Raw genomic sequence first — 27,999 nt, 5'->3', positions numbered from 1 at the left:
TATATGTTTTCTTTTATATCTAGAGGATATGAATATACATACATGCATTCCAACATTGACTTATGCTGAAAAACTAATATATTGTGTTTTCAGGGGAATTTGGAGTCACAAATGCAGCCAAACTTAGGAATTCTCATTTTAAATGACATAAAATCTAACACTGAAGACTTGTGAGGTATTGACAACAATATTTACAAATAAATATTTACAATTATATATGTACATATATTTCCTTCCAAAACTCAGAGATTATCTACACATGTAATCTCATAAATAATATTCTAAACACAGTTGTAATGTGCATTAATCCTAGATGAGGGCACGTGTGTGTCTGTGTACACATGCACATATAACATATGGTTTTGTCACAAATATAATGGGTGAAAATATGACACCAAAATAATTTTAATGAGAGATTTTTCATTTGTTTTAATGAAATCCATATTTCCCCCTATTATATTTACAGTTGAAGAAAAGGAGAATTAATATAACAGTGGCTTGAATCCTATGAACCACTGTTCATAGGAGCCCAATAATTGTTCCTTTCTTCATACGATGCAAACTAGTTTATGATTCTATCACCATTAGCTTAAATTCACTGGGAAAATCAAATCTCTGTTAAAACAGAAATAGCCCGCTAAGCATTCTAAATATACATTATTGTATATACATTGTTGAATAGACTTACTAACCAGTTTATAACAAGTGGAAGGAATGCAAAACTTTTTAGATACTTCAAGATTTTTAAATACTTCAGCTACTCCAGATTTATACACATTCTAGACTTAGTCACATAAAAGGAAAACCAGGACTAATATGCAACAATTACAAGTAAGACATTTGTGTTGTAGTAGGCTGACTTCATCATGCAAACTAATTATCAAGCTGTATTTTAGACTAATGGCATGATTCATTAGAATGAAAGACTTACCACATAATTGTTTAAAATTAGACCTTTGGACTTGGTATCTGAAATGCTGAATGGTAATTTGTCCTTCAAGAGTAGTCTCCTTTATTTGTAGGATAAAAACAGCATATTTCTTAACATTTTGCTACTCATCCCAGTCATCAAAATGGAAGGGATATAAGGTATTCCTTTGCTGAGTTCCTCCCATTAACCTTCACATTTAAAAAGCGCAAACAAAACTCTGTAGTTCAGAATCACATTGCACTGATGGTTCCTGTTAACTAGACTGTAGTTTTAAAATCAAATTATGTTGAGAACTCTGACTAGTATTTCCTATTGTTATTGTTGGAATAGATATCACATTTTACCTTGGTTAAGGCAAATAAGGGAATGGGAATGCTAGAGCCCGAGGAAAGAGGGAAAGCGGTACACATCCCAGTCTCTTTTTCTAACCATTGTTTACAGGAAAACAGTGTTACACCTGTACAGATCAAAATGTCTTGCATGCTGAAAAGAGTTCTGAGATGGGGTATTTAGGGAGAAGACACCTTTGAGAATGGGTCTAATAGGTGTCTTATCACCTAGCCTCATGCCTTCAAGTTGTCTTGTCATATGCTGGACAGTCTTCTCCTTGGGATTGTAGGCCCCGTTAAAGCCTTTGGTGGTATATCCCCTCTCATTTCCTCGTACCCAGATGCTTGGAAGTGGCAGCTGCCATTCAACCAGATTTTATCACTCTTTATTTTACAGCAAGCGTTTGTGCTGGGAATTGGAGGTGTTCCACTCTTAGAGTCCAAAGAACTCTGGTTCACACTGAGATTCCCTGCACTTTTGGATGAATAGCTGTAAAGCATTTTTAGAAAGGCTGATTTGGTATTTGCCTCTTGCTTATATAAAATGATATAACATTTTGGAAAGAATGTGCAGCTCAGGATCCCATAGTTGGATATTAAAATGACAATGATTTCAACAGCCGGCAAATATTTGCCAAAAGTGGTTGTGTAGACAGGAATAAATATAATCCATGCAATAAAGTAGATGAGCATGCCAAAGGTGATGAATTTTGCTTCGTTGTAGTTTTCAGGCAGTTTCCTGCCTTTAAAGGCACAAATGAAGCATATGAAAGCCAAAAGAGCTATGTAACCTAACATGATCCCAAGGGCCACTGTGGAACCTTCATTACATTCCAGTATGATGACCCTTCGAATGGAGGAGTTCTCCTCAACAAATGGGCTTCTGACTGTTATCCACACCACACAAATCAAAACCTGGACACCAGTGCAAAGAGATGCAATGGGAACGGGTTTGTAGAGACACTTCAGGATTTTTTGTATCTTGGGATCAAAACTGAAGGCCAGCAAAATTTTCAGAGACTTCAGTAAAATGCAGGAAATGCAGAGTGCAAAGCTGATGCCAAAGAGAGCTTGCCGGGCTTTACATGTGTAGGGTTTTGGCTTGCCAATGAAAAATCCGGTACTTACAAAAGCAAGGAAATGACAGAGGAGGATAACATAGCAGACGGTTAGGCCACCTGATGCCTTAACAACAGGAGTGTCCACGTTTCTAGTAAATATTATGATAATGGCACAAATCAGCACAATTCCCAGAGCAGAGAGAACCAGTAACAAAATAGCAAACCAGTCATTCCAGTTGAGGTACTGGATCATCTTCTTGTAGCATGTTGAACTGTTCACAGGGGACCAGTGGGTTCTGTTGTTGCATAAAATGCAGTAATCCATATCTGTATACAGAGAAAAATAGGGGTCTTAAAAACTAGTCCTATCCATGGCATACATGTTACTAAAGATGAGATATGGGCCCAAGAAAGTGCAAATTACAGTCTTGGCCCATTCAGATGAAATGGCATTGAGATGTGGGGGCTCCAGGAAGCTAGAACTGCTACTGCTAAGTCCATTGATTCAGTATGCTAAAGATCATAAGATCCTATAGATTCCCAAACTGCACAGATTTCTAAGCAGATTATGATAAACTAGGGGCAAAGCCCGTTGTATCCAAGAATACAACCGGCGCTAGAGCTTGGCAGTGGGAAGAGGAAGGGGAGGAGTTGTCCAGTCTGTAAGAGCATGGGGACATGGGGTTGAATGTGTGTGTTGTGAGGATGGTTGTGGTGGCATAGTGGCAAATGAGGGCATGGGTGTGGAGATATGGGTGTCAAGAACCTGTGGTGTGGAATGTTCATTGAGTGTGGGAGAGGACTGACCTTTGGGAATTTTGGCATAGTGGTTACAGATGAGCTTTCCAGAGCCATGTCCTCAGATATGTGAACGGAAAATCAGACTGGAGACTCTTCTTAGGGGAAGATTACATGGCAACCAGTTCCTCCCAGTTCTGCGTCATTTCCCTTCTTGTGTGAATTAGGCCACATTCACTGAAATGCCCCTCTGTCCTAATACACATGGGGTAGTCACAGTACACAGGTGTCCACCCTGTTCCTTCTTTTCCATTTTTTCACTGTTGATAAAATGTTATGTGCCCACATGCTTCTTTTATGGTTGCTCCTTAGAAGAACGGATTTTTGTGCCCTATTGCTTACTACCCAAAGGAGTCTCAAAGCGATTTACAAACACCTTTTCCATTCGTCTCTCCACAATAGTCAACCTGTGAGGTATGTGGGGTTGTGAGAGATCTGAGAGAACTGGGAATGGGCCACAGTGACCCAGTAGGCCTCAGGTGTCTCAAAGCATTTTCCAATCATCTTCCCTTTCTCTCCCCATAGCAGACTCCCCATGAGGGAGGTGAGGTAGCGAGCCTCACAGGGAAGCTGGCAACCCTAAAAGGAAGACTCTCTGTGCACAGCAGTCTTGACCTTCATAAGGTTTTTTACACTGTTTTTTAATTTGCCAGGCCAAGGTTATTTGCCAGTCCAATAAGTCATTCAGTTACCATGTGTCTCCAGACATTTACTTGTTCTCTATTTACAGTTTCAGGCTGTAAATATTTATTTAGATCTTCCTGCACTTTCCTGACTCACAGGACTGATGGCTATATCACTTCCAGCATGCCCCAGAATACAAACAGCTGCTGGTAAGGGCTGACCATAGCCCATAGCCCAGGAGGGACACACCTGCACCACTCCCTCCCAACTGCAGGCAAAAATGGCTCCTTTGAAGGCTAGACACTGAGGCATTTTACAATTTTGAAGTCCTACCTCCAAACCTCCAGGAATATTTCCAGCAGGGGTAGCCAACCTCCAGGTGGGGCCTGGAGAGCTCCTGGAATTACAGCCCACCTGCAGAGTATAAAGATCAGCTCCCCAGGCAGAAAGGGCTACTTTGGACAGGGTTGTGGTAGAGAAGAAACATTTAAGGCCTCCCACACAGGTTGTTGTTGAATTGAAATACTTGAAGAATAACTGCACAAGGTTGTTGTACAGATGAAACAGGAGACAAAAGAGCCAGTTTCTTCTGCAGAATAACGCTGTGCAGTGGCCTCAAATCTGCAGAGTTGCAAAGAAGAAAGACACATGGCTAGCCTGAGCAGTATTTTAAGTGAGAAGGGGCTTTTCTGTGGCCTCCCTGTCAGCCAATTGTTTGGCAGAAGGGGAAAGTCCCCCCCCTCAAAAGGAAGGCCCTCAAGCTCCCCTGCGTTGTTCTCTGAAGGAAAATGCCTCCCTCCCCTCAGTCAGGGCCTGTCAGAGGCTCCTTCGCAGCAGGCCTCAAGGGAGGGGGAGGGAGGGGGAGCACTCTCCAGCCTCCTGCCAGCTCTGTCAGGGTTCTGAGGCAATTTGCAGTTGGACATGACAGTTAGGACATCCTTGGGGCAAAAAGGGCTGGTGCAGCCTGTGTTCTCATCCCCCTTGGCAGCCCTACTGACATGCTCTCCCTGCGGCAGTCAGGAGTAGACTGGCAGCCAGACTGGGCTGGGTGAATAGAATTTTGGTCTGCCTGGTGAGAGCCAATGGGAAGGCACTTCGCGCGCCTCCCCATTGGCTGCTTGGCCCTTGAGTGGCACTTGTAGGGGCGAATCAGGAGCTTCGTGGCTCCTGATTCACCCCTCTGAGTTTTTATCATGGACAGAGCCTGCCCTAACTCCTCCCCAATAGCCCTTAGGGCTTTATTTTATCTACTCCGCAGGAGCGGTTAAAGATATATCAGAACAAACACACAAACAAAACAATCCTATCAAATCATATCTTTAAAACATAGAGACATGAGAACTTAAACCAACATTTCTGTCTTTAAAACAGAAAAGCAAGAACTTTCAAAAATTTATCTGACAGAAAACTATTAAATAAAATTCAGGTAAAAAAAAACCCTACCAATTTGCTAACCATTAGACAACCTGTTTGTCTCTGACTGGCCATATACAATAAACAAACAAATAATACCTATCAGTTGCCATGTCCTTCCTGATAACCAGCAGGGGATTGGGGGACTTACCAGGAGAGAGAGCTCAGATAATGTTTCCAGCAACATGGCTATATCACTTCCAGCATGCACCAGAAATGACATCATTACACTGTGTTGTCATGGTGACCCTCTGATACTTGAGCAAAAACTCTATGGTAAAAATAGTGTCTACCATAGTGGTTTAAGCCAAATACCAGAGTATCACGTAGACATTGCCAGAATTGTTATATCCCTTACTTTGCTTACTGAAAGTAATATTGGCATGCCACCAGCTATGACACCTGAGTCTTCCTCTTTCTTCTGATTCTCCTAGAGAATGTGTGTTTTGTTCCTTTGATGTTTTTATTTATTAATTTCTCTTTGCCATTGAATTTTACCTGAGTCAAATTGACTCCCCAATTAGACCTGGACTAATATTGCAACTGGGCTTTCGACTTTTGTCTATAAACAACCCCTATCTTTTTATCTGGAATAAGCTGTTGCTACAATACCCTGAGCATTCGAGTATCTGCCCCCCAAACCACTGAGCATTGCTGCCTCAGGGATGGAAGGAAAGCTATCTGACCCTCAGGGGTTCCCTGTTGCCAAAGTCCTTAGAGCATAAATGTGAGCAACAACTCCTTTGCCAAAGCACTTGTAGGCAGTGAAAGTTCCTTCCCAGTGTTCTTGAGATTTATTCGCATCTGTCAACTCTGAGGGGCTTTTTGCACGGCTTCAAAATCGCACAATGGTTGCCAATTGGAAACGCTATTGATTTGCCATAACGCCCGACGTCGTAGACAATCTGCCACACACCTGAAACCAATCTGCAAAAAGCGCTTCCTTGTAGCGCTTTCAGGGGAATCCCAAAAAGTGGATTCACCCTCCGGAAAGCGCTACACTCTTGCAACCAATCTGCAACACTAGCGAAAAAGACCTGTGCGTTAACATTGTTGCGGTTTCTTCAAAGTCCCTCCTCCTGAGCCTGTCCTCCAAACTTCCGGCGAAGCGATCGCCATTTTTTTTTCTCCGAGCGAGCGGGGATAAACGCACCAGCGAGCCTCTTTCTGTTTAGAGGCTTCCCTGGCTTCAGTCCTTCACCTTTAGTCACTAAGCACAAACCACATAAAAGCCCGTTTGCTGAAATAAAGTCCCTTTATTTTTTACACATTAATTCAGCCGAAAATCGGGCCTGTGAGGGGGGGGGGATTTTTTTTTATCACTCGAGGCAGCGTGGCAACGATCATACGATCAAACGACAGCTCACATTAGGCAGCTGGATGGGTCTCTCCGTTGCAACGAATCTACACAGATTCGTTACAATGGGTCTGTTTTTTTTTTTAAAAAACCTTTCTTAAAGGGAAAGGGGCTGTTTGGGAGCATGCTAACGGCTGCCCATTGGCTGCTTGACGGCCAGGGGCGGGACGAGCTTGGCAATAGCGCTTCCTTTTCTGCCGAGACCGGAAGCTGTGGGAAACGCTACAAAACGCAACTGGATTCCACTACAAAGGCAGGTATGCATAACGACGAATTCCACTATTTTAAATGGCGATTTTTCATTCAGTGACCAATTTGCAACAAAGATCCCAGTGCATAAAGCCCCTGAAAAATGGCTCTTAGATCACATATTCTGGGTCTACCATTGCCTCTGCCAATGGTTGTCAACATTGTTCAGTGAAAGACTATTACATGAAAAAGCAAGAGGGTGCTATCATGATGATGAAGAAGAGGAGTTGGTTCTTATATGCTGCTTTTCTCTACCCGAAGGAGGCTCAAAGCGGCTTACAGTCGCCTTCCCATTCCTCTCCCCACAACAGACACCCTGTGGGGTGGGTGAGGCTGAGAGAGCACTGATATCACTGCCCGGTCAGAACAGTTTTATCAGTGCTGTGGCGAGCCCAAGGTCACCCAGATGGTTGCATGTGGGGGAGCGCAGAATCGAACCTGGCATGCCAGATTGGAAGTCCGCACTCCTAACCACTACACCAAACTGGTTCTCAATTAACTGTACTAGAACTGTACTGGCAAAATTAACTGTACTAGAATTTTGTTAAAGGTACTTAAAATCACTTTACAAGGAAAGGAACACCTTTTGTAAAGCTGAGAATGGAAGGTCTGGCTAGTAATACTTGATGGCAGAGTAATTAATTCATTGAGGTTGTGCAACCTGATTAGAGAGTAAATAAATGTTTATTCAGGAATTACCGTACTAGATAGTGTAGCATAGGGACAGAAATAGGTTCCTAACTCCATATCTAGCTGAGAGACAGAGAGAAATTGACTGAGGCACTTTGGAGAAGAAGGAGGAAATTGCCTCAAAGACAGATAAAGAATGACACTTAACAGAAGAGAAGGTCCTCCTGACCTGACTATCCTACCTAAATGTCTTCTTGATCCCCCCTGCGGGGTCTTTTATTTTTGTACACCAGACATTGCTTATTCCAGCAATACTACTTGACTTTCTCTCTTCTTGAAATTGTGATACCTTTGTAAACCCATTTTATTTCAAAAGTTGTTGCAGTGGACTTATACTGTGACATTTTAACCATCTGCTTGCCTGCAAATATGAGGGTGAAAAAGTGTGTAAATGGAAGTGCAAAATGTTATAATCCAAAATCAGAGTATTTCACAATCCTAGCACCTAATAACTTCTCAACACATATAACTTCTGAACATTTCTCCACATTATCTTGCACAGCTTGTATAAAAGCTCATTTTCTGTCCACCTGCCAGTATGGAAACTCTATATGTGTATTTTGGTTGCACAACTAAACAGATTGCCTAAGCTCCCTGATAGGGCCACTCCTATTCGCATTTTAAGGGAGAATTCTTCAAAGCATCAAGTGAGGCACCTGTCACCGGTGCCTTGCATGGAGCATGGAAACTTACGGCTGGTTCCCCCAAAATACAGCATCACAGAAGACTTGGAAGGAGTTTTCCTAGCAGTTAAAAAATAGGCACCCCTTTTTTAAAAAAAATGCATCATTTTGTGGGTTCTCCAGTGGCTATTATACATGGCACCATTTTTGGCATAGAAAACTCACCATAGTATTTTGGATTATGCATTGTCTGCCCCATTCATAGCAGCAACTGCATATTTTCAGCACAGTATTTGAAACTAGCTTTATTACAACTTTTCTTTTATGATGGTGCTGAAAACACCTGTTTTCACATGCATAAACATTAACTTGTTTTTCGTCTCCTCTCCTGTGTCACCATACACCATTTGGGGAACAGACAATCCCTAGTCCCTCATCCGCCAATGGAACCTCAATGCACTGACCCTCCCACTTCTGCTATTGCAACATTACACCAGCAGAAATTAATTCATTAATTCCTTCATAGGCATTTCAATCCATTATTTACAAGGAACAGCATACCTCTGAGGGGGAAAGGCTGTAGTGCTTTCAAAAGACTGTGTGCCCCCATGGTAATTTCTTATTGAGATTTCCATGTCTATGAACTACAATTCCCGTGAGGCTCAGCCAGCAGCATGTGCCAGAATGGTGGTCAGGTGACATTGCAACTGACTATGGCCTGCCAATGAGCATATAGCATATAGCAGATAGCGCAACAGGAGAAATGCTCCCTCCACTTAAGTATTTGCCATCATAAGTTTTGAAAATACATCATTGCATGCAGAGAAAACAATGCAGTATCAGAGCACAGGCAAAAATGTAACCGTTTTTTTTTTAATGATGATTTAAAAGGGTCAGTGAAAACTTATACATGCATAATGGCCCCAGGTCCCCCTTTTGTTAGTGGAAACGTCTACCATTGCCTTTACTGGTCCTGTTTTCAATCAGTGAGGGCAGCTACTGGTTTTATTCAATTTATGCATAGCAGACACAACAACTGTAAAATGCATCAAATTAAATAGGAAATGTTGATGCAAGGACAAAATGGAGTCAAATAAAAGACTCCTGGGTTTGTTTCTTACAAAAGAGATATGGAATCAAGATGGAAATATCTGAATATAAAAGTTTACGTGATTTAATCTCGTCCTTGGTTTAATATTTAAAACCAGTCATTAGTAGGGTAATCATGAATAGGAATATACATACAGAGGACTCTCTGCGGACATCTTGTTTCCCATTCTCCTGATTTTCTTCTTTCTCTTTTCTAAAAGTCCCTATAGCCTATCCTAGGGTTGGGCACTTCAGCCACTGAAGCGTCCATTCGTGCCCAAAGTAGCCAGAGCCACTGCATGGGGGGAGGGGTGGCACCAGTAGTGGAGCATGACCCGGCGCCCGCACGCAGGCACAGAGTGTATATGCTGAATGGCATGCTAGTGCCACCCCTCCCCCTCCATGCCATGGCACTGCCTGCTTCAGGCCGAAGAGCCCAACCCTCGCTTATCCCCTTTTCCTGCTTCTTCCTCTCTTTACCACCCATCAGCCAACCTACCTTTGCCTGCTCCTTGTCTTCTGCTTTTTCTCCTTCTTTCCCTCTGGCAGCCTTTCCAGCACAGCTGCTGGGCTGAACCAAGTTGGGTGGTAAGAAATATGTAAGGACTTACAGGGAGCCTTTTACTTTCCCTTGTATTTCCCTTCCCATGCTTTTTATTTACTTCTGGCAACCCAAAATCTTCATCTTCCTTTGTTTCCTTCTTTCCTTCCTATATGCAATCCAACCTATCTTTTATCTGCCCCCTACTTTCAGCAATATTATCATTTAGTTTATTTATATTCCACTTTTCTTCTCAATATGGCTTACATCATTTTCCTCTCCTCCATTTTACCTTCACACCATCTGTGTAAGGTAGCTTAGGCTAAGAGAGGGAATGACTGCCTCAAGGTCATACTGTGAGATTTCACAGCAGAATAGGGATCAAACCTGGGTTTGAAACTCTCACCACTACACTACACTGGTATTTGTAGAGTGACTGCTATTGAACAGTAGAAACCAGCCATCCCACAAGGACTGGGTGAGGCATGGAAGTCAGGAGGTAGCAAGTTGCCTGGTGGTTGATGGTAGGCCTGGCTTTAGGATTGCTAATTCCCCCATGGCCATCGGCAGGGAATGGGGAGTGGGACTGCCAGATCCAGGCTGGGAAACTCCTGGAGATTTTGGGATGGAACTTGTGGAGGACACGGATCTCAGTGGGGCACAAGGACATATTTCCAGGCCTCCAGTGCAGCTAATCTCTGTAGTCTGGAGTGAAGCTATAATTCTGGGGGATTCCCAAGTCCCACCCAGAGGTTGGCATCCCTACCTGGCTCCGGTGTGTCCATCCTGAAAGGCCAAAACATTCCTGGGAAAGGTCAATACTTCAACTGTAAATACTGTTGGGGATGCCTAGCAGCCGTTGCCACAGAAAGCATTCATTATTTAAGTTCACAGGTGCTGCTTCTATTGGGGTGGCGGCATTAACTCACTAATGTGTGTGTGTGTGTGTGTTTATATGGTTTCAGAATTTTCTGCAACACTAGAAAAATCCGGTTTGTCTGTTCATGTATCAACACATGGGGACATGTTGACAATTAGATATACTGCTAAGACACCCTCCTTTTAGAAAATAAAGTTTGAGCATATGTGTAAATGCCAATTGATATTCTCACTCCTCACAACCACAGAACCTAAGAAAAGCACAGCTATAACTGGCTTTGTGAAATTTTATTTTCAGTTTATAAGCATGTCTCTTTAAAGAAAAAAAGGAGATGAATATTCTTGTCATGTCACCTGATTGATTAGTGTAGTAGTTTTCTGGACAGCTTATACATTCATAGCAGCAGGTATGTGGGCTTGCTGAGACTTTCTTCACTTGTCCTGGATGGCATTTCCTAGAACATTTTGACTGAACATTCTGCAAATTGAAAGATTAACAACCAAATGTGAAGTTCCAGTCATAATCAAGTGCTAATGCTATATTCCATTCTAAAATAACCATCCATCTTTTTTCGGTAATCTGATCCTACAATTTTTAAAAAGCGCATCAGCATATAAGTTAACAGAAGTTTGTCCTTTTAATAATGATTAGCATTTGTAATATAGGTGAAATAGTTTCAAATGTTCCAAATATTTTGCCTATCTTACCCTACTGTGTAATCCTTACAGCAATAGAATCATAGAATTGGAAGGGGCCATACAGGCTATCTAGTCTAACTTACTGCTCAATGCAAGATCAGCCTAAAGCATCCATGAATTGTATATGGTAGGTATATGGTATATTGTATATTACCGCAAATAGGGTAAATTCTTCTCCAAAACATGTTTTCAACCAGTTAGTTGCTCAGCCATTATTACACATTTACTCTTACTTCATGTAACTAGTATCCTGATTGAATAAAATTCTGAAGAAAATGTATGCTACTGGAGTGAGAACATGTATATAGGTACCACACAGGATGCAAAACGAGATGTCATAAACTGCACAAGTTCAACACTGGGGCTTGCAGCTGTACTGTAGGGGCTAGATCCTTGTGCAAATCATGAGTAAACATGCTGTTTGGCTCAATTTGGAAGGGTTGCTGCACAGGAGAAGGAAAATGTCTGCCTTCTCCACTATGTGGTTTTCTGGAGCTGAAACAGCTCACGGGTTCCAGTGGGAGCCAGAACATGCACTCAATACTTGCACATGCTGGCTCCTCACAGAGCTGTCCCCTCCCGGGGGCCCCCAGGCTGTATCAGCCACTAACAGCAACATGAGGAGAAGGCAGGAATTCTTATTTCTCCTGCACAGTGGTCCTTAACTAAATTGGGCCCTGCTGCTCATGTATTCACAAGCTGCCATTGAGAACTCCATGACAAATTCGTGTGGTTTGTAATATCTGGTTAGGGCAGCTCTTCGTGTCCAGTCTAAAATGTATAATAAAATTCAGTAGAATTTAAGATTGCCTATTCTGCTGGTTGCTACAAACCAACCACCTGCAGTCTGAGTTTATTCCTAGCAGCTCATATGGTAGACTCACAGAACTCATTGGCCTCGACTGAAAGCTTGGTGGAAGAGCTCCATTTTGTAGGCTCTGCAGAACTGCAGGGCCCTGATCTCTTCTGGGAGCTCAATCCACCAGGTGGGGGCTAGGACAGAGAAAGCCCTGTCTCTGGCCAAGGCCAGACAAGCCTCTCTGGGGCCAAGGATCACCAGCTTCTTGATGCTTGCAGGGCATAGTGTTTTTTTGTTTTTTTTGGAGGAGGGACATAGGTAGAGAGTCTTTCAGGTACTGATAATCCAGACCACATATGTCCTTGAAGGAGATTTCCAGAACTTTAAGCCTGATCTGGTAGTCAACTGGTAACCAGCGCAGCTGTTGAAGTATGGGCCAGAAGTGGGCCCTCCAAGATGTTCCCATGAGAACCCTGGCTGCTGCATTCTGTACCAGTTGTAGTTTCTGGATCAGGAATAAGGGTAGGCCTGCATAAGGTGAATTGCAGAAGCCCAGCCCAGAGGCGACTGTCACATGGATCATTGTGGCTAGGTATTCTGGAGCCATGTAGGGTGCTAGTACCTTAGCTTGGTACAGATGGAAGAAAGCTAGCCTTGCTACTCTTATGACCTGTTCCTCCATGGAAATGGAGGTATAGAAGGTTCCTGGCAGAGTGTGCAACTGATAGTTGCACCCCATCTTGGTAGGGCAGTCCCACTTCTTCACCTGGGCCTTTCCTATGAAACCACAGGGCCTCTGTGTTTGAAGGATTTAGCTTCAGACGGCTCTGCTTGAGGCAGCCCAACATTGCTTCCAGACATCTGGCCAATGAGTCTGGAAGTGAGTCAGGGTGGCTGACCATCATGAGAAAGAGCTGGGCATCATTGATATATTGGTGACATCCCAGCCCGAACCTACGTACCAGTTGGGCAAGTGGGTACATAAAGGTATTAAATAGGATTGGGAACATGAGTTCAAGTTTGAGACTCCAGATACCTTTAGATTCATGAATTCAATTTCATCCTCCTCATCAGCAAATATGAAGTCATCTTGCTCCAGGTCATACTCTGCCATGTTGGTTATGACCATCCGGCCTTCAATTTCCTTCCAAACCAGTACATCATAGCCTGTGTTAATGTCTCCATGAGAATCAAAATAGACCTCCCTTTCATTGTCAGTGAATTTTATATCTTTAAGTTCTTCAAGCAACTGCAGTAGGAAACAAAACAAGTCACACAAAATCAGTATCATTTACAGAAGAGGGATTCCATTCCATAGCATTTAACAAATCGCAATACAGAACAACAGTTTCATTGTTCATTACTTAGGTAGTTATAGGGACGAAAGTTTTATGGACATCTTTGCTAAAATAGATTTGCACCTAAATTGGGCATTCCAACACGAATCTCTGGCTGGAGTGGTACAATGAAGAGGCCACACAAAGTCCTCTTTGTTGGGGCAGCTGCTGGAGTGCCACCTGCAGAGGTACTTACAGGTGCTGACACTGGGCAGGGGTCTACTGCTCAAGCCTTCCCTTCTTCATCTGTTGTTGCTGAGGCTCAGCAACAGGAGGAGAATTTGCCTGAATATTCTGGTTGAGCTTTGGAAACAAGAGTTCTTCAACTCATGAACCCAGAGGCTGTTGAAGGAACTAGAGGAGAGACTGGATGCCTTTGCTCAGATTCCTCGGGAGTCCACCAGGCCTTCTGAGGAAAACAGTGCTGCAGCAGGCATCCATCACTCTATTGCCCCCTGCCACCCCCCTCTCTCACACACACACAGTTAAAATGAGACTACTTACCTCTCTGGACTCCAGTTGCCACCATGGCCAGCAAGGATTTTTATGAGCACCCCTCCTTTCTGCCCCCTCCAGGATCATCATTGGCCATTTTGGGATGGGTGATCATATCTCCCAATTAATTGATTGATTGATATATTGCCCCCTCCACTCAATCATGAAACCCTTCGGGGACTGTCAAGAAACTCCAGAGTTTCATAAAACCTCTGTTGAGAAAGCCTGCTCTAGATTCACTTCTTCTCCATGGTTGAAGGATGCCTATCCCTTCTACAAGGCCCCTGCTTCCCAAACCAGTACCTCCCCCCCACACACACACTCCCAACTGAATACTATACTAGCACTGGAAAAAACCTAAACATTTGAGGCACAATATACCATACCTAAAAATATCATTGTTGGGGTTTATGTGTGTGTGTGTGTGTGTGGGGGGGGGATTTCACACCTGTACTCAACAGAAGTGTGGAGCAGACAGCTGGCTTGGAATTTTTTTTTACTAATGATCATCCAGTGGAATGAGCCAGCTAATTTTTCATAGAAAACTACTTTATCCATTCACCTATGTGGTGGCACAGTAAAAAAATATCCAGAAACACACCTTGCTGTATATTTCTGTTTCTACCAAAAGCCAGAAGTGCTCTTTGATGATCTAGGATTCTGGCCTTCGTCTTTTGAAATTTAAACCAAAGGGGTGGGTGGGAGGAAAAAAACCCCAAAAACAACAACTCCTAAACTTGATCTCAGTCAGGAAAAGTGGAAACAAGTAGAGAATAAAATGTGGGCAGGATATGCCTCTTTATCTTTGCTTTTAAAATAACCTTTGGTTAACTGTCTCTCTGTGTGTCCAGTGCTGTCCTGCTACAGCCAACTAACGGGGATACCAGCAAGGACTTTCAAGGTAAGGGAGAAGCAAAGGGAGTTTGCCATTGGATTCCTTTGTATAATGTTCCTTGGTGGTCTCCTTTCCAAGTACTGACCTTGCTTAGTTTTTGAGATCTGGCAAGATCGGGCTATATCATGTCATCTTCCAGCCCGGTTAACTGCTATTTATTTATTTGATTTATATACTGCCCTCCTGAATAGGCTCAGGGCCAGATACCTAAGTTAAAGAGAACAAGAAGGGATTTACCTGAATTTCCCTCCCTGCTGCTGTTATTTTCTTTATTGTGAGAATATACATCTTGTATTTCAAAGTCACAGAGCTTGGGTTCCCTCTCAGACAAAATAATGGCTTACTTAAATTCATCTTTTAGTGCAAGTTTACGGTCAGTCTAAAGAAATCTGGCTGAAACTGAAACAATACAGCTTGGAATAATACTGGTGAGGCAGCAATAGCTTTTCCTTCTCCAAAAGACGTTTGTCTGATGATCTTTACTTTGGTTTGCTAGGAGATTGCTAAGTATTATGGTGTGGTGGCTATATATTAACTCAACGAGCAGACAGATTATATAGAGTCAGAACAGTCAAGCACTAGCTAGCATGAAAATTAATGTAATTTTAAAGTAGCCCAAGTATAAACGAATACAAAATCCTCAAAAATTTCTGAGTTTCATACTTTCATCTTATTTTCAAACCAGGCCTTTAACTTCATTGCACAATAGTTTGCTTGGAACTCATTTGATGGGTTGGACTAAGACTGCTCTGAGAATGTAGAATGAGGCTCATATCCATGATGTCTGGAAGCAAAGCTATGGTGCTGCATAGCTCAGAAAAGCCACGGCTGAGCTGGGGAAGAAATACAAAAGAGGGCAGACAAGGTGATTAAGGGATTAGAGTACATTTCCTGTAAGGATAGGCTGAAGACTGGGATTTTTCAGGTTAGAAAAGACTTGACTAAGAAAAGACATGAAAGTGATTACTAAAATTACGTACATGGTAGAGAGACTTGACAAGAGAATGTTTTCTCCGTCTCCCAAACACTAGCAGACAAGGGCATCCAATAAGCAGTAGATTAAAATGTGGAATTTGCTACCAGATGATATATTATTTGCCACAGGGATAGACAACTTTAGAAGACGATTAGACAGATGGATGGAGCATAGTTCTATCTGTGGCTATTAGCCATGGTAACTAAAGGGGATATCTATATTTAGAGGCAGAATACTGGTGCCAGGGACAACCTCTGGGGGAGGCCTTGGCCTCTATGTTCTGTTGTTGGCTCTCCAGATAAACTGTTTGCCTATTGTGTGAGACAAGATGTTGGACTAGATGGATCATTGGTCTGATGTTCTTGTATTATAATCTTAATATACAATGTTAACAGTGGGAAATCTAGTTTTGCAATGATGGGGAATGTGGGATATCTTACAAAGAATTATCAGTACCCCCAACCTAATCATAAATCTCAGAATTTTTTAGGGGAAATAATGAGAAACTAATATTGGCAAGGCAGAGGGGTTTTTTTGAAACTTATGGAGGGGAGTCCCATCTCCCCACATACTCTTTCATCAAGGCCAGCTGCATGCCATGGGCAATTTGGCAGGGCCCATGATCTTGTTGGGCTGCACTGCTGCTTCCCTGGCCCAGTGCAGCTCCTGGGCTATGTAACTTGTATCCAGTGCTTTCAATTAGGGAAGGTGAACTTAGGTGTTCAGCTAAGGAGGCTGAGGTAGAATGAGAGGACATACAAGCTTAACTGCTGCATAGAGGACAATGTAGCATAGCATCCAGCCGCAGAAATCTGCATACATTCAAGTATTCATTCTATTCCAACCTTAAAAGGCTATCCAGGTGTATGATTATGTGCCCACTAGGCAGAATATGTGTATGTGTGCTTGATGCATGGAGCTCTGTGCTGTCAAGGAACAAGTCTGTTTTCTTGAGGCTAGGGTTGCTGACCTGGAGAAGCTGAGGAAGAAAGAAGGAGGGATGTGGCTGAGACCTTCAAGGACCTACTAGAAGAGTCCCACTCCAGTGCAGCTCTTCTGCTACCATGGGGACTGTGGAGCTTGAAGTTGGAGGGCAGAAGGCTGGGAAGAAGGGACATGACCTTTTAGATGGGACGTTTTTGTGGATGACAGACTAATATCCCCTCATTCCAGATGCCCCTCTGGAATTAGGGGGAGGGGAGTGGGCTTTTGATGTTGGGCAATAGAGAGTGGTGTCTGTATCAGAGGCATTTTTATTACATGACCTGCCCACCTGGTGTAAAGGTTGCTGACATCCCACTTTCTAGATGGGTTGATAGGGAGTGCTGGGGAAGAGTCAACAGTCATAGTACACGTTGGCACCAATGAGATTGTGAAATCTTGAGATTTTGCAGATAGAGACTGTGAATGACAAGGTCTGGGGAATGGAGGGACTTCAGAACGGTAATGCCAAAGAGTCCACCCTCCAAATCAGGCATTTTCTCCCCAGGGGAACTGACCTTGGTCATCTTGATATCAATTGTAATAGCAGGAGAGAAGCCACTTGGAGACTGGCAACCATAGCCTTGTCCTTTCTGCCCTGTTGTTGGTCTCAAGCAAATTGTTGCTCACTGTGTAAGACAGGATGCTAGACTGGATGGACCACTGGTCTGATCCTACAGAGTTCTTATTGTGTTCTTAAGTGTAATCTGGCTGCCCACATAAATATTCAGCCAGGTAGGGAGAGAATTTATTTTGTTACAAATATGCCACGGGAGACTGGCTCTGACCACCATAATAGAGCAAGATATAGCTCAGCACTGCACCAATTGTTGTTTCCCAGATAACAATCTGACATTATCCCTCAGGTATCCAGGCAGGCTTCCATATATTTTCCTATGATATGCAGGAATTATATAAATATCAACATATTATTGAACACTATTAGTATCATATTCTGGGTACAGATGTAAAAGAAATTATAGTTGCTGCTAGTTCAGAAGCTATATACACAAAAGTCAAGAGGTAGTGTTGCCTAGGAGCTAGCTGACTGGGTTTGGATTCAGAAATTGTGGTTCAGGTTCTGAACCTATGCACTCTTTACTTAACCTCAGGTGAAAAATGCTCCTTCTTAGCTTTAGTTGCCCATCCACAAAATGGGAATAATTCTGAAAGCTTACAAGGGGGCATGTGAAAAAAACAAACAAAATTGATGGCATTAATTTTTTAAAAAATAATGACACAGTATCACAGAATCACAGAATCATAGAGTTGGAAGGGGCCATACAAGCCATCTAGTCCAACCCCCTGCTCAACGCAGGATCAGCCCTAAGCATCCTAAAGCATCCAAGAAAAGTGTGTATTCAACCTTTGCTTAAAGACTGCCAGTGAGGGGGAGCTCACCACCCAGTACAAAGCATTTACTACAATGCAAACAGGACTACACTGCCTAAGTGTGGTAAAAAAAGCTGGCTTTTTGTGTCAGAAGTTCAGCTGTGGATTGGAGTACTATAGACTGGAGTATGAATTAGGATGTTTAATGGATGGTGCTTTTGTTTTTTTAAGTTAAAAATTCAGTATGTCATAAATATCCTGTTGTTCGGAAAGGTAGTGCCCATACCCAGTTAAGCAATCAGTATTCAAATTGGTCATATGTTTGTAAAGTGTGATAAAATCAGGAGACAAATGCAGAGCATGAAAGATACCATAAAGAACACAGAATTAACATAAAGTCATACCTCCCAAGGAGCAAAAGCATAGGGGTCCTTACAGTTTCTGTCCTTGCACTGGTTCCGAATGGCATATGCAATAGCATGCACCGCAAGCATGGTGCTATGGATAAATCCTGGTTCAATGTTGGCAATTAGAAACTCCTCTCTCCATTGCTGGCTACTTGTTATAGTGTGGTTCTGCATCAACATGTCTAAAGAGTAATTTGAAATGCACTTACTCAAATCTTGGTCATTTATATGTGAGCATGTTGACATAAGCAAGGTGTATTCCCTCAAGAACATGTTGTTTCCAATGGGGGTTGAATGCAGATTGCTCAAGAAGTCATGGAAAGAGGACATGTTGCCACTTTTGAATGTAAATCCAACCACTTTCCCCAGGCGACTGATATTTGGAATGGTGCTAATTTTGACTCCAGCCGACCAGTTATCACTTGCAATCCAGGTCTTATTTATGTTCCTCTCAATTGCTTTCCTGAAAAGTCTCATTACGTGGAATTGCCTCAGAAAGACAACAATGACATTTACCCTCGTTTCCTTGACAATCTTCTCAAGAGCTTGATTAATTTTGCCATGAATGGTGCTGTCTGAAAGATAAGCTGGCAACATTTCTTTAAAGGCAATGCAGACGTTATTCGCCATGGCCTGCAACCCAAAGCTCTCCACAGCAAGGCGCCCAAAGTCATCATCGGTGGCTATGATGCCAATCCAGTTCCATCCTGACTTGTGGATCAATTGTGCCATTGCTTTGGTCTGATAGGCATCACTAGGCACTGTGCGCAAAAAAGAAGGGAAGCGCACTTTATCGCTAAGGATTTCAGCGGTGGATGCGTGACTCACCTATGGGGTAGAAGAATAGCTCTTTTATAGAAACAGAATAGGTCAGAGCAAACAACCAAGGGAGTTATTATTGATCACCGAATAAGGGCCAGATTCTTTGCAGCACCAAGTGAGCATCGTATGGAGTTGCCAATTGTCTGGAGATAAATATGTCTCATCCCTTTTAGCAGGTGATTTTATTAAGAAGAAGAAAAAGAAGAAGAAGAAGAGGAGTTTGTTCTTATATGCCGCTTTTCTCTACCCGAAGGAGGCTCAAAGCATCTTACAGTCAGCTTCCCTTTCCTCTCCCCACAACACACACCTTGTGAGGTAGATGAGGCTGAGAGAGCCCAGATATCACTGCTTGGTCAGAACAGTTTTATCAGTGCTGCGGTGAGCCCAGGATAACTCAGCTGGCTGCATGTGGAGGAGGAGTGGGAAATCAAACCCAGCTTGCCAGATTAGAAGCCACTGCTCTCAACCACTACACTAAACTGGCTCAAAAGGCATAAGTGTGTGTATTGTGTGTATTGCATGCCACCTTTTAGAGTCTTGAGAATTATTTGTGTTTCACCCTTAACACCCAAGATTTGAAATTTCTACATCATCGTGATCGCCCCAGTGAACTGCTTCCTTGTAAAATCAGTTGACACGATGATTACTGTAAACAGGGCATCAAGAAGTGGAAAATTTTTATTTAGATCTAAGTTGCTGCTAATCCCTGCCCGAGTGAGGGGTTTTTTTTTTCCGGGCAGGAGAATATTATACATATTCAGTATGCTTCTTGGCAGTTTATAACTGGGATAGTATGGTGAATCCTGACTTGCCACGGGATCAAACAAACCACATTGGCACCAAATGATCACTGAAGAAGATGTAAATACTTTGTTAGAGTATGCTGATACAGTATTTTATCAGGCTACAGGGGTTTGTGGGGGGGGGGAGTTCCATATATTTGCATCAACCTGTTTCCTCTGTCTCTGCATGTGGAAAGCCAGCACAAAAGGGAAAGTCTGGACATGCTACCATTCCATGTACAGGGAGGGTTTTTTTTTTAACCTCAGGTAAAAAATGGAGTAACCTTTGGAGAAATGTAGCACCAACATTTCCTGCATAAATATACTGGCTTTGGCAGAAACAGAAATAAACCCCTTGACTGAGCTTGCTCCCTACTCAACACTTAGTTAGGAGTTAGACTCTCAGAATTTGGTGGAAGTTACTGATAAGAAAACATCAATTAAATTGGACTGGACCTAGTTTATTTCAACATGTATTGTTTAAAAGTCTAAAGCACTACATGAGCAGATTTAAACAAACAAACAAAAAACCCTAGTGGTTAATGTATTGGCATGATCCAGCCAGACTTAAGTCTCTTTTAAGACAATTGTAACCCGCCACGAGCCTACCCAGGGAGTGGCGGGAAATAAATCAAATAATCATCTTTAAACAGCCCGTGGTGCCACGGGCGCCACGGACTAAATAATTCGTTAAGCCCCCTAGAGGTGGGCTTTGTCCGTGATGAGGAAGGGTCCGGGTTGGACCCTTCCTCACGACAGACAATCGGAGGGACCAATCGGCAGGCGCGAAGCGCCTGCCGATTGGTCCCGCCGATTCCCAGCCTGAGCAAGTGCGAGCCGCGCGCAGCGCGGCTCGCAGTTGCTCCCGGACTGATGCGGCGAGAGGCGCGAAGCGCCTCTCGCCGTGTCAGACCGCCGCCCGAGGGAACCCCCAGCAGTCGCGCGAAGCGCGGCTGCTGGGGGTTCCCTCCCTGCCGGTCTGACGCGGCGAGAGGTTCCCTCCCTGCTGGACTCACGCGCCTTCTCCCCTTTCAAAACCCCTTTTTATAAAGGGGCTTTGAAACTAGTAATAATCATAATCTTTAACTGCTCCTGGCGGAGCGGAAGAAATAAAAAAGTAAGGGCCCCGAGGGCAGGCCCTGTCCGGGATAAGGAAGGGTGCCGATAGGGCCCTTTGCTTGTCAGTCCAGCCCCAAACTGCCAATCAGCAGCTGTGCACAGCGCGGCTGCTGATTGGCTGTTTTCCCAGACTATTGGGAGGCGAAAAGCGCCTCCCAACCCGCCCTACCCCCCACCAGAGCTTAACTTCGCTCCAGCGGCCATTGCTCTGCTGGCCGCCGAGAGCGAAGGTATGCTCTCTGGTCCCCACCTTCTAACCGACAACGGCTCCCCAGACCCCGGGGAGGCTGCTGGCCGGCTCGCTGAGCTGCCCAGCGCCTTCCCCGGGGCCTGGGGACCGTTTTGAAGATTGGGGGGAAGGAAAAAAGCTCCCCAAGCCCCAGGGAAGGCGATCCGTGGCTCGCAGAGCCGCGGATCGCCTTCCCCAGGGCCTGGAGAGCTTTTTTCCAGATCGGGGGGGGAAAGCTCCCCAGGCCCCTAGCGCCCACTGACTTTTGGTTTCAGCGGGCTCTACTACTAGTAATCATAATAAATCATGTGGCTTTCCATGGAAGAGCTGAAATCAGTCCAGCTCAAATCAATGGGGCTTGCAAATTAATGGGGCTGGATCATGCCCATTGTAAGGAAAGCTTCAGACCACATGCATCTCCCCCCAGTCATAGGTATTCAAAGCAAAAGCCAGTTTGGTGTAGTGGTTAGGAGTGCGGACTTCTAATCTGGCATGCACTCCTCCACATGCAACCAGCTGGGTGACCTTGGGCTTGCCACGGCACTGATAAAACTGTTCTGACCGAGCAGTCATATCAGGGCTCTCTCAGCCTCACCCACCCCACAGGGTGTTTGTTGTGGGGAGAGGAATGGGAAGGCGACTGTAAGCCGCTTTGAGCCTCCTTCGGGTAGGGAAAAGCGGCATATAAGAACCAACTCTTCTTCTTCTTCTTCAAAAACAGATACCATTACAAATCCAGCATTCTGGGAATAACTAAGAGGAATCTGAAGCAATAGTTAGAGGATTAAGTTAAAAGAGGCCTCATCGCATTTGACTTCATTACCTTTATTGGCATTTCATAGCATTACGACATATAAGTAAGAAAAGCGACTGAAGATATCCTTATCCATTATTGTTCCTCTATATATTTATAAAACAGCCTAGGGCTGTCCAAGTTGGAATAGGGCCAATCAGGGTGCAGCCAGCTTTGTCCTGATTGGCCCTGCCCCTGCAGCTCCCGCCCTCTGTCCCTGGCTCTAACCTCTTTGCTCTCAGACGCCTTACTGCCTGGAGCCAGCAGCTGGTAAGGGGAGAGGGCCCTGGGCAAAGGATCGTGGTGGAGGGCCTCCTAACGAGGGCATCTTGGCCTGCTAGGCTGGGCCTGCTGATGAGGGCCTCCTGGCCTGCTGGCTGCCTGTTAAGGACTGCTAAGGAGTCGACTAGCTGACTGCTAAGGAGCTCTGTCCCAGGCCTGCTAACGAGCTGCCCCACCCGCCCCACTTGATCTGGCTGTGGGCTGCCACTCAAGGCCACCTTAAGCTGCCCAGCTGGGGTCCAGGGGAGGAGGCCCTTTCAAGGCCTGTTCTTAGGAACGGGCTTTGAAGCTAGTATATGTATATGTATATGTATATGTATATGTATATGTATATGTATATGTATATGTATATGTATATGTATATGTATATGTATATGTATATGTATATGTATATGTATATGTATATGTATATGTATATGTATATGCATATGCATATGCATATGCATATGTATGTATGTATACAACAAGGCAATTACAGCAAAATATGCTTTCAAAATTTAGTTTTCTAACTTTTAGAATGGCCACCAAAATATTAGCAACCATGGATCTGGTTTCACAGACTTGAAATCTAAGTTGTGAAGAGTCCCAGTTTCTCACTTATAGATTCCTGACATGGGAGAGGAGCACAGAGCTGTAGTGGACAACTGTGTGTGGCATGAGTGCTGCAGACCAGCCAACTGAGACTGCAAGCCCTCCTTACCAGATCAGCACTGATTGGATTGGGGAAGGCAGCAGGTACTCAGGAAGGAACAGAATGGAGATTCCTTTTCCTTGTTCCATGGCTGCAAACTAAATAAGGACAAAATAAATCTAGGCAAAATGATGTTCCCTAGAGCCTCATCCTTACAACTGGTGCATCCGTCTATCCCTTTCACAACTACATTCCCCTTCCAGCAATTTAATTACAATATTCACACTCTTATCACATTGTAAAGCCAGCTCCTATGGTTTACAATGGTTGGGTGGAATCCACTGTGGACTTACCTGTGGTATTAGCTGCAGATTCAATATTCTTGCAACGGACATGGAGACTTCAGAGTAAGTGGCACCTATGACAGCTTTTACCCTGGGTACATAGTCTGAATAGTTACATCTCAGTTCCACCAGGTCTTTGGAGGCATTGAACTTGGAAAGGAACCTCAGGGCTGCAGCCATCGCCCTGGTGACCTCTGCACAAGTATCGTAGATTTCATAGCCCAGTTTAATGCCAGGTAGGAGCGTAGAGTTGTTGATTGTTTCAATAGCATGGACCATTGCAAGACTCTGAAGAAACACTTGCACTTCAAAACTGTCAAGAAATGCATAATTAAATTCCTAGCTGTTTCACCACTGTACCATTCGCACATTACAGAATTAGCTGGTGTATTGCCATGTACCCGGTGGTGTTCCCTCTGACATGTGAGTTTTCCCTGCTGCTTGAACCTACTCAGGATGAGTTGCTATTCATGTCAAACATTTGGACCATTTCTGCACGAGGAATCTGCCCCTGGACAGCCTCTGGTTGCTGGCGAGTTTTAGTGCCCCCTCCATATGATGTTACCTGCATCCCGAGGCTGACCAGGGGCTGGCTCAAGTTTTGCCCAGATTTGCCTCAGGATGAGGGAAATCATAAGAGGTAGATCTGCCACTTATTATCTTGCATCCCAACAAGCAACCAGAAGCAAGCCCATATGGAGGGGGAAAGGTGCGATAGTTTCTGTAGCATTTTCCCACCCTCACACATGCCTTTGTCTATCCATTTCCTGCGCCGAGTAAGTTTTTAAAAAATAGTGTAGTTGTCAAAGGTAAAATAAAATCTTCATTAAAGTGTCTGTGACCTTCTTGGGATCAGGCATTCAAAAAATAAACCTGTTTGTGTTTTTTGGAGCTGGGGAATGAAAGGGGAAGGAGGGGCTGGGTGATAGAGCAGCCATCTCCCAATCATTCAGCCATGTGTGCGCTTTGTGTTTAAGGGAACCATTTACACAAAATAACTCTTTAGGCTTGAGTTAGCATGTTGAGCACCTAAGAAATCCACCGAGACATAAATAAAGTTCAAAAGAACATGAATTCCACAAATGGGGGTGGGGGTGGGGGGTGAATGCTGTATCATTCTGGCATTTCTCCATAGAAATGTGGAAGTGTTGATTTTTATTAAACATATAACTGTGCTGTGGCATTACCATACAGCAACACAGAATTGCCTTTTAATAACAATTTGGGGCTGGGGTGGGGGAGAACGTTTTAGTCTACAAGAGAAAGGCTGTTCTGTGAATGGTGGCTTGCTGTGATTGACGAGCCAAGGAGCAGTGGAGAAGTTCATGTTGCTTTGCCTTGCAGCTTTGTTAGGAGGCAAAAAGCTACGATGGGGCAGAGGGAAAATGCGAGAGGGGACTCCCCATGAGGAGGGCTGCAAATGCATTTGCAAGCAGGAGGCCACTTGCATTTTAGCATACCATGCAGAAACAGTTTTGCATCTGACACAAATTAGGACACCTTAGGACACTCCGACAAGAAAGTGCTCTTGGAAAGAAGGGGTAGGGTAGGTCTGTGGGAATCTAGGGATGACTGACTCCACACAACCCTATACCAGAAAAAGGGGAAGGGACAAATGGGTTTTCTTGATGTCAAAGTTTTGTGTGTTTTGTGCTAATGTTTACTTATTTCATTTTAAAAATTTTGCTCCGAAAGGACTACATGCTGCTGACCTCCCCCCCGCCCCACTGGCACAAAACTGAGAAAGTATTTAAACAGGTCCTCCAAGTCTGAACAGATTTTATGGGATGGATTAATCCATTTTCAGTGCCATCCTAAAGGGAGTGACAGCCTTCTCAATGAAAGGACTTGTTGTGCAACTCTGTTCAGGGGGCCTGCCTCGCAGTGCAGTCCTCCTAAGAATACTTTCCTAGGAGTATTCTGAGGGATGCCCTGGATGCCCTGGAATAAGAACTTCTATTTAGATGACAGAGATCAGTTCCCCTTGAGAAAATGCATACTTTGGAGGGGGGGACTCTATCTCATTGTACCCCACTAAGGTCCGTAGAATCATAGAATCATAGAGTTGGAGGGTACCTCATGGGTCATCTAGTCCATCCCCCGCACCATGCAGGACACCCACAACCCCATCGCTCATCCACTGTAACCTGCCACCCCCTTGAGCCTTCACAGAATCAGCCTCTCTGTCAGATGGCTGCCCAAGATCCACCCCCAAACTGCCAGGAGTTTCCCACTCTGGAGTTGGCAACCCTAGCTTCACTGATCAGAAATGCCTATGATCACTCTGTAAGGAAAAATTTTAACAACAAAGGACAACTGAATTGTTTGAATGGAAAGAGGACACTGGTTTATTTTTAAGTATTGATTGCAAATAAATGCTTAAAATGCTCTTTAACAATGAGCAGAGGTCTTTACTTCTTAAGGTGTAATCATCTCTGTTGTACACACTCAACCTCAAACATATTTGTGTAACTCAGAAAGTACCTGCGGATGTCTTTGGTGCTGTGAAAGTGCAGTTCTGTTGATTGATTAGTCGATTAAGCATTTAAAAGGCAGATAGGCAAGCCATTTTAAAAATTCTGGATCTGCTGAGCAGCCCTAGCTAGAAGTGAGCAGCACTGTGACGTTAATACCTTTTTGGAATTACTTACACAGCCATTTTAATAGCAATTAAGCAACCAGACTGAATCACTTCCTTCTAGGGTAGTTATATTAACCTGTGGGCTACATTTGAGTAAACAAGCACAGGGTGACAGTTTAAGTGCTCTCTGGATTTCATTTTTAAAATGTTGACACATATAAAACAAACAGCATGGATTCACAACGACTCTCCTTTCTCTTTGACTTGCACAAAGGAAAAAAAAAAGGAGATCCTTATAGCACTGTTGGATTGCATTTCCTGAAAACTACTTTAAGCCTTCTGAGAATTTAACATTGCAGTCTTAAACCGAGTTACAACCTTCCAAATTCATCGAAGTCAATGGGATTAGAAAGGCTTAGGACTGCCCTGCAGGTCCCTTAGGATTTGGCACAATCAAAATGAGACGCTGAATAGTGTACCACTGCCCGGATGATATGCTCTATGCCAACTGGACAGTGTTTCATGATATATTAATTTTCCATGGCAGTAAACAAAATGCAATAAACTATCTCTAATAGAAATAACCGTGACAAGGATAAAATCCAATAAGATATTGAGAATGTTTCTTCTTCTTTTTAAGAGACAGCCGTTCACTCCTTCATTGGGTCCCTAGCAGAGGGGCAGGAGGTGCTCATCGGCCCCGGCAGTCCTCCACATCAAATTTTATCCTTGCATATCAATCAGAAATCCCCTACTGCTGATGCATCTCTCATAACCAATACATTCAGCCATCCTCTAGAGAAACAGCAAAGATGTACAAACTCAGTAAATTTATAGATACCCCCCCTTTCATTTTCATGTCATCCTGCCATTTCATTCTGATTCCACTGTCTTTACTCACCTTGAACAATTGGCAATCACTGGTTTGAGGGGTTTTTCCTCGGGATGCAGCATTCTTCCGTGAATGGCAAACAAGCCTCCAATGATAATATCCCCGGGAGAGCTGGCACCCACAAAGTCTTCAGGACTCCAGCAAGACTGGCCGATATTGAAACAGATCAACAAGACAGGCATCAGTAAGCCAAATATTGCCATGATGTCTTCGTTTCATTTGATCCTTAGCTGCCTTCAGTCAATTAAGCAGGCTGCACTGCCAACAACACTGTTCCTATTTCACCTGTAAACAGCACTAAGGAAAAGGCTTGCGCTGGAAGCCAGTCACACCTTAACCAAAGGCTGCTTCCCAGCTTGTACGGGTCATACCCTTTAACTGGAGGAGTTAAAGGAGTGAAGGGGAGGGGGAAGCTTATGGAAACAGAGAGAGGGAGAAAGTGTCATATTCAAACCAATCCCACAAAGCAGGGTTCCATACTTAAAACTTTCCCTCTGACATTTTGATTAACCCAAGAGAGCTATGTCGCATTAACTGTGGGGGTAACACATGCATGTATTTTGCTCATAATTCTATCAACACATTCTATGATAACTGCTGTTTTTTAATCTGCACATCTTAGTGGCTCTTCTATCTCTCTCTTCCTCACCAAAGTTGTATCTGGATCCCCCTGTTAGCTTTCATTACTTCTCTCTCCCATACTCTGGATGTTCTTTCTCTCTCTGAATCCTAAGAGGCCAACATTCTCATGTTTAGACACATTTTTTGGCTGTTTCTCCAGCCAGCACTCTCACTGCCACACCACCTCTCAGCTACTCCCTTTTACCCTCTGCTTCCCATAGTGCTTTCTTGGCATGCTATGCACACATTCTTCCTGCTCTTTAGGGTTGCCAACTCTAGGTTAGGAAATTCCTGGAGCTTTTGAGGTTAGAGTCTAGAGAGGTAGGGTTTGGGAAGGGACCTCAACCAGTTCATAATGTCATCCCTCCAAAGCAGCTGCTTTCTCTAGGGGAATTGAG

General features: G+C 43.8%; 1 protein-coding gene across 1 annotated transcript; it reads right to left on the bottom strand.

Annotated features, from left to right (window-relative positions):
* On the bottom strand, window positions 1-27,303 carry GPRC6A (G protein-coupled receptor class C group 6 member A). Its single transcript, XM_077301209.1, has 6 exons — window positions 26,990-27,303; window positions 23,517-23,820; window positions 18,503-19,333; window positions 13,119-13,331; window positions 10,939-11,062; window positions 1-2,648 (listed from the first exon to the last, which is right to left on the bottom strand). The coding sequence occupies exons 1-6, from the start codon at window positions 27,181-27,183 to the stop codon at window positions 1,516-1,518; spliced, it is 2,799 nt and encodes a 932-aa protein (XP_077157324.1). The 5' UTR covers window positions 27,184-27,303; the 3' UTR covers window positions 1-1,515.
* Window positions 27,304-27,999: the final 696 nt, after the last annotated feature.

This window comes from Paroedura picta, chromosome 1 (genome assembly GCF_049243985.1).
Source record: "Paroedura picta isolate Pp20150507F chromosome 1, Ppicta_v3.0, whole genome shotgun sequence".
Lineage (NCBI taxonomy): Eukaryota > Metazoa > Chordata > Lepidosauria > Squamata > Gekkonidae > Paroedura > Paroedura picta.
Note: the sequence above shows the minus strand (reverse complement) of the source record. Positions and strands in the feature narration are given on the sequence as shown.

Bases quoted from the DNA above. Each gene is read 5' to 3' on its own strand.
- GPRC6A (XM_077301209.1), bottom strand. From the start codon at position 27,183: ATGGCAATATTTGGCTTACTGATGCCTGTCTTGTTGATCTGTTTCAAT. The intron at 19,334-23,516 runs GTAAGTCCACAG...TCTACCCCATAG, and splicing joins ATCTGCAGCTAATACCACAG to GTGAGTCACGCATCCACCGC. The intron at 11,063-13,118 runs GTATCTGGAGTC...TTCAATTTGCAG, and splicing joins TTGAATTCATGAATCTAAAG to AATGTTCAGTCAAAATGTTC.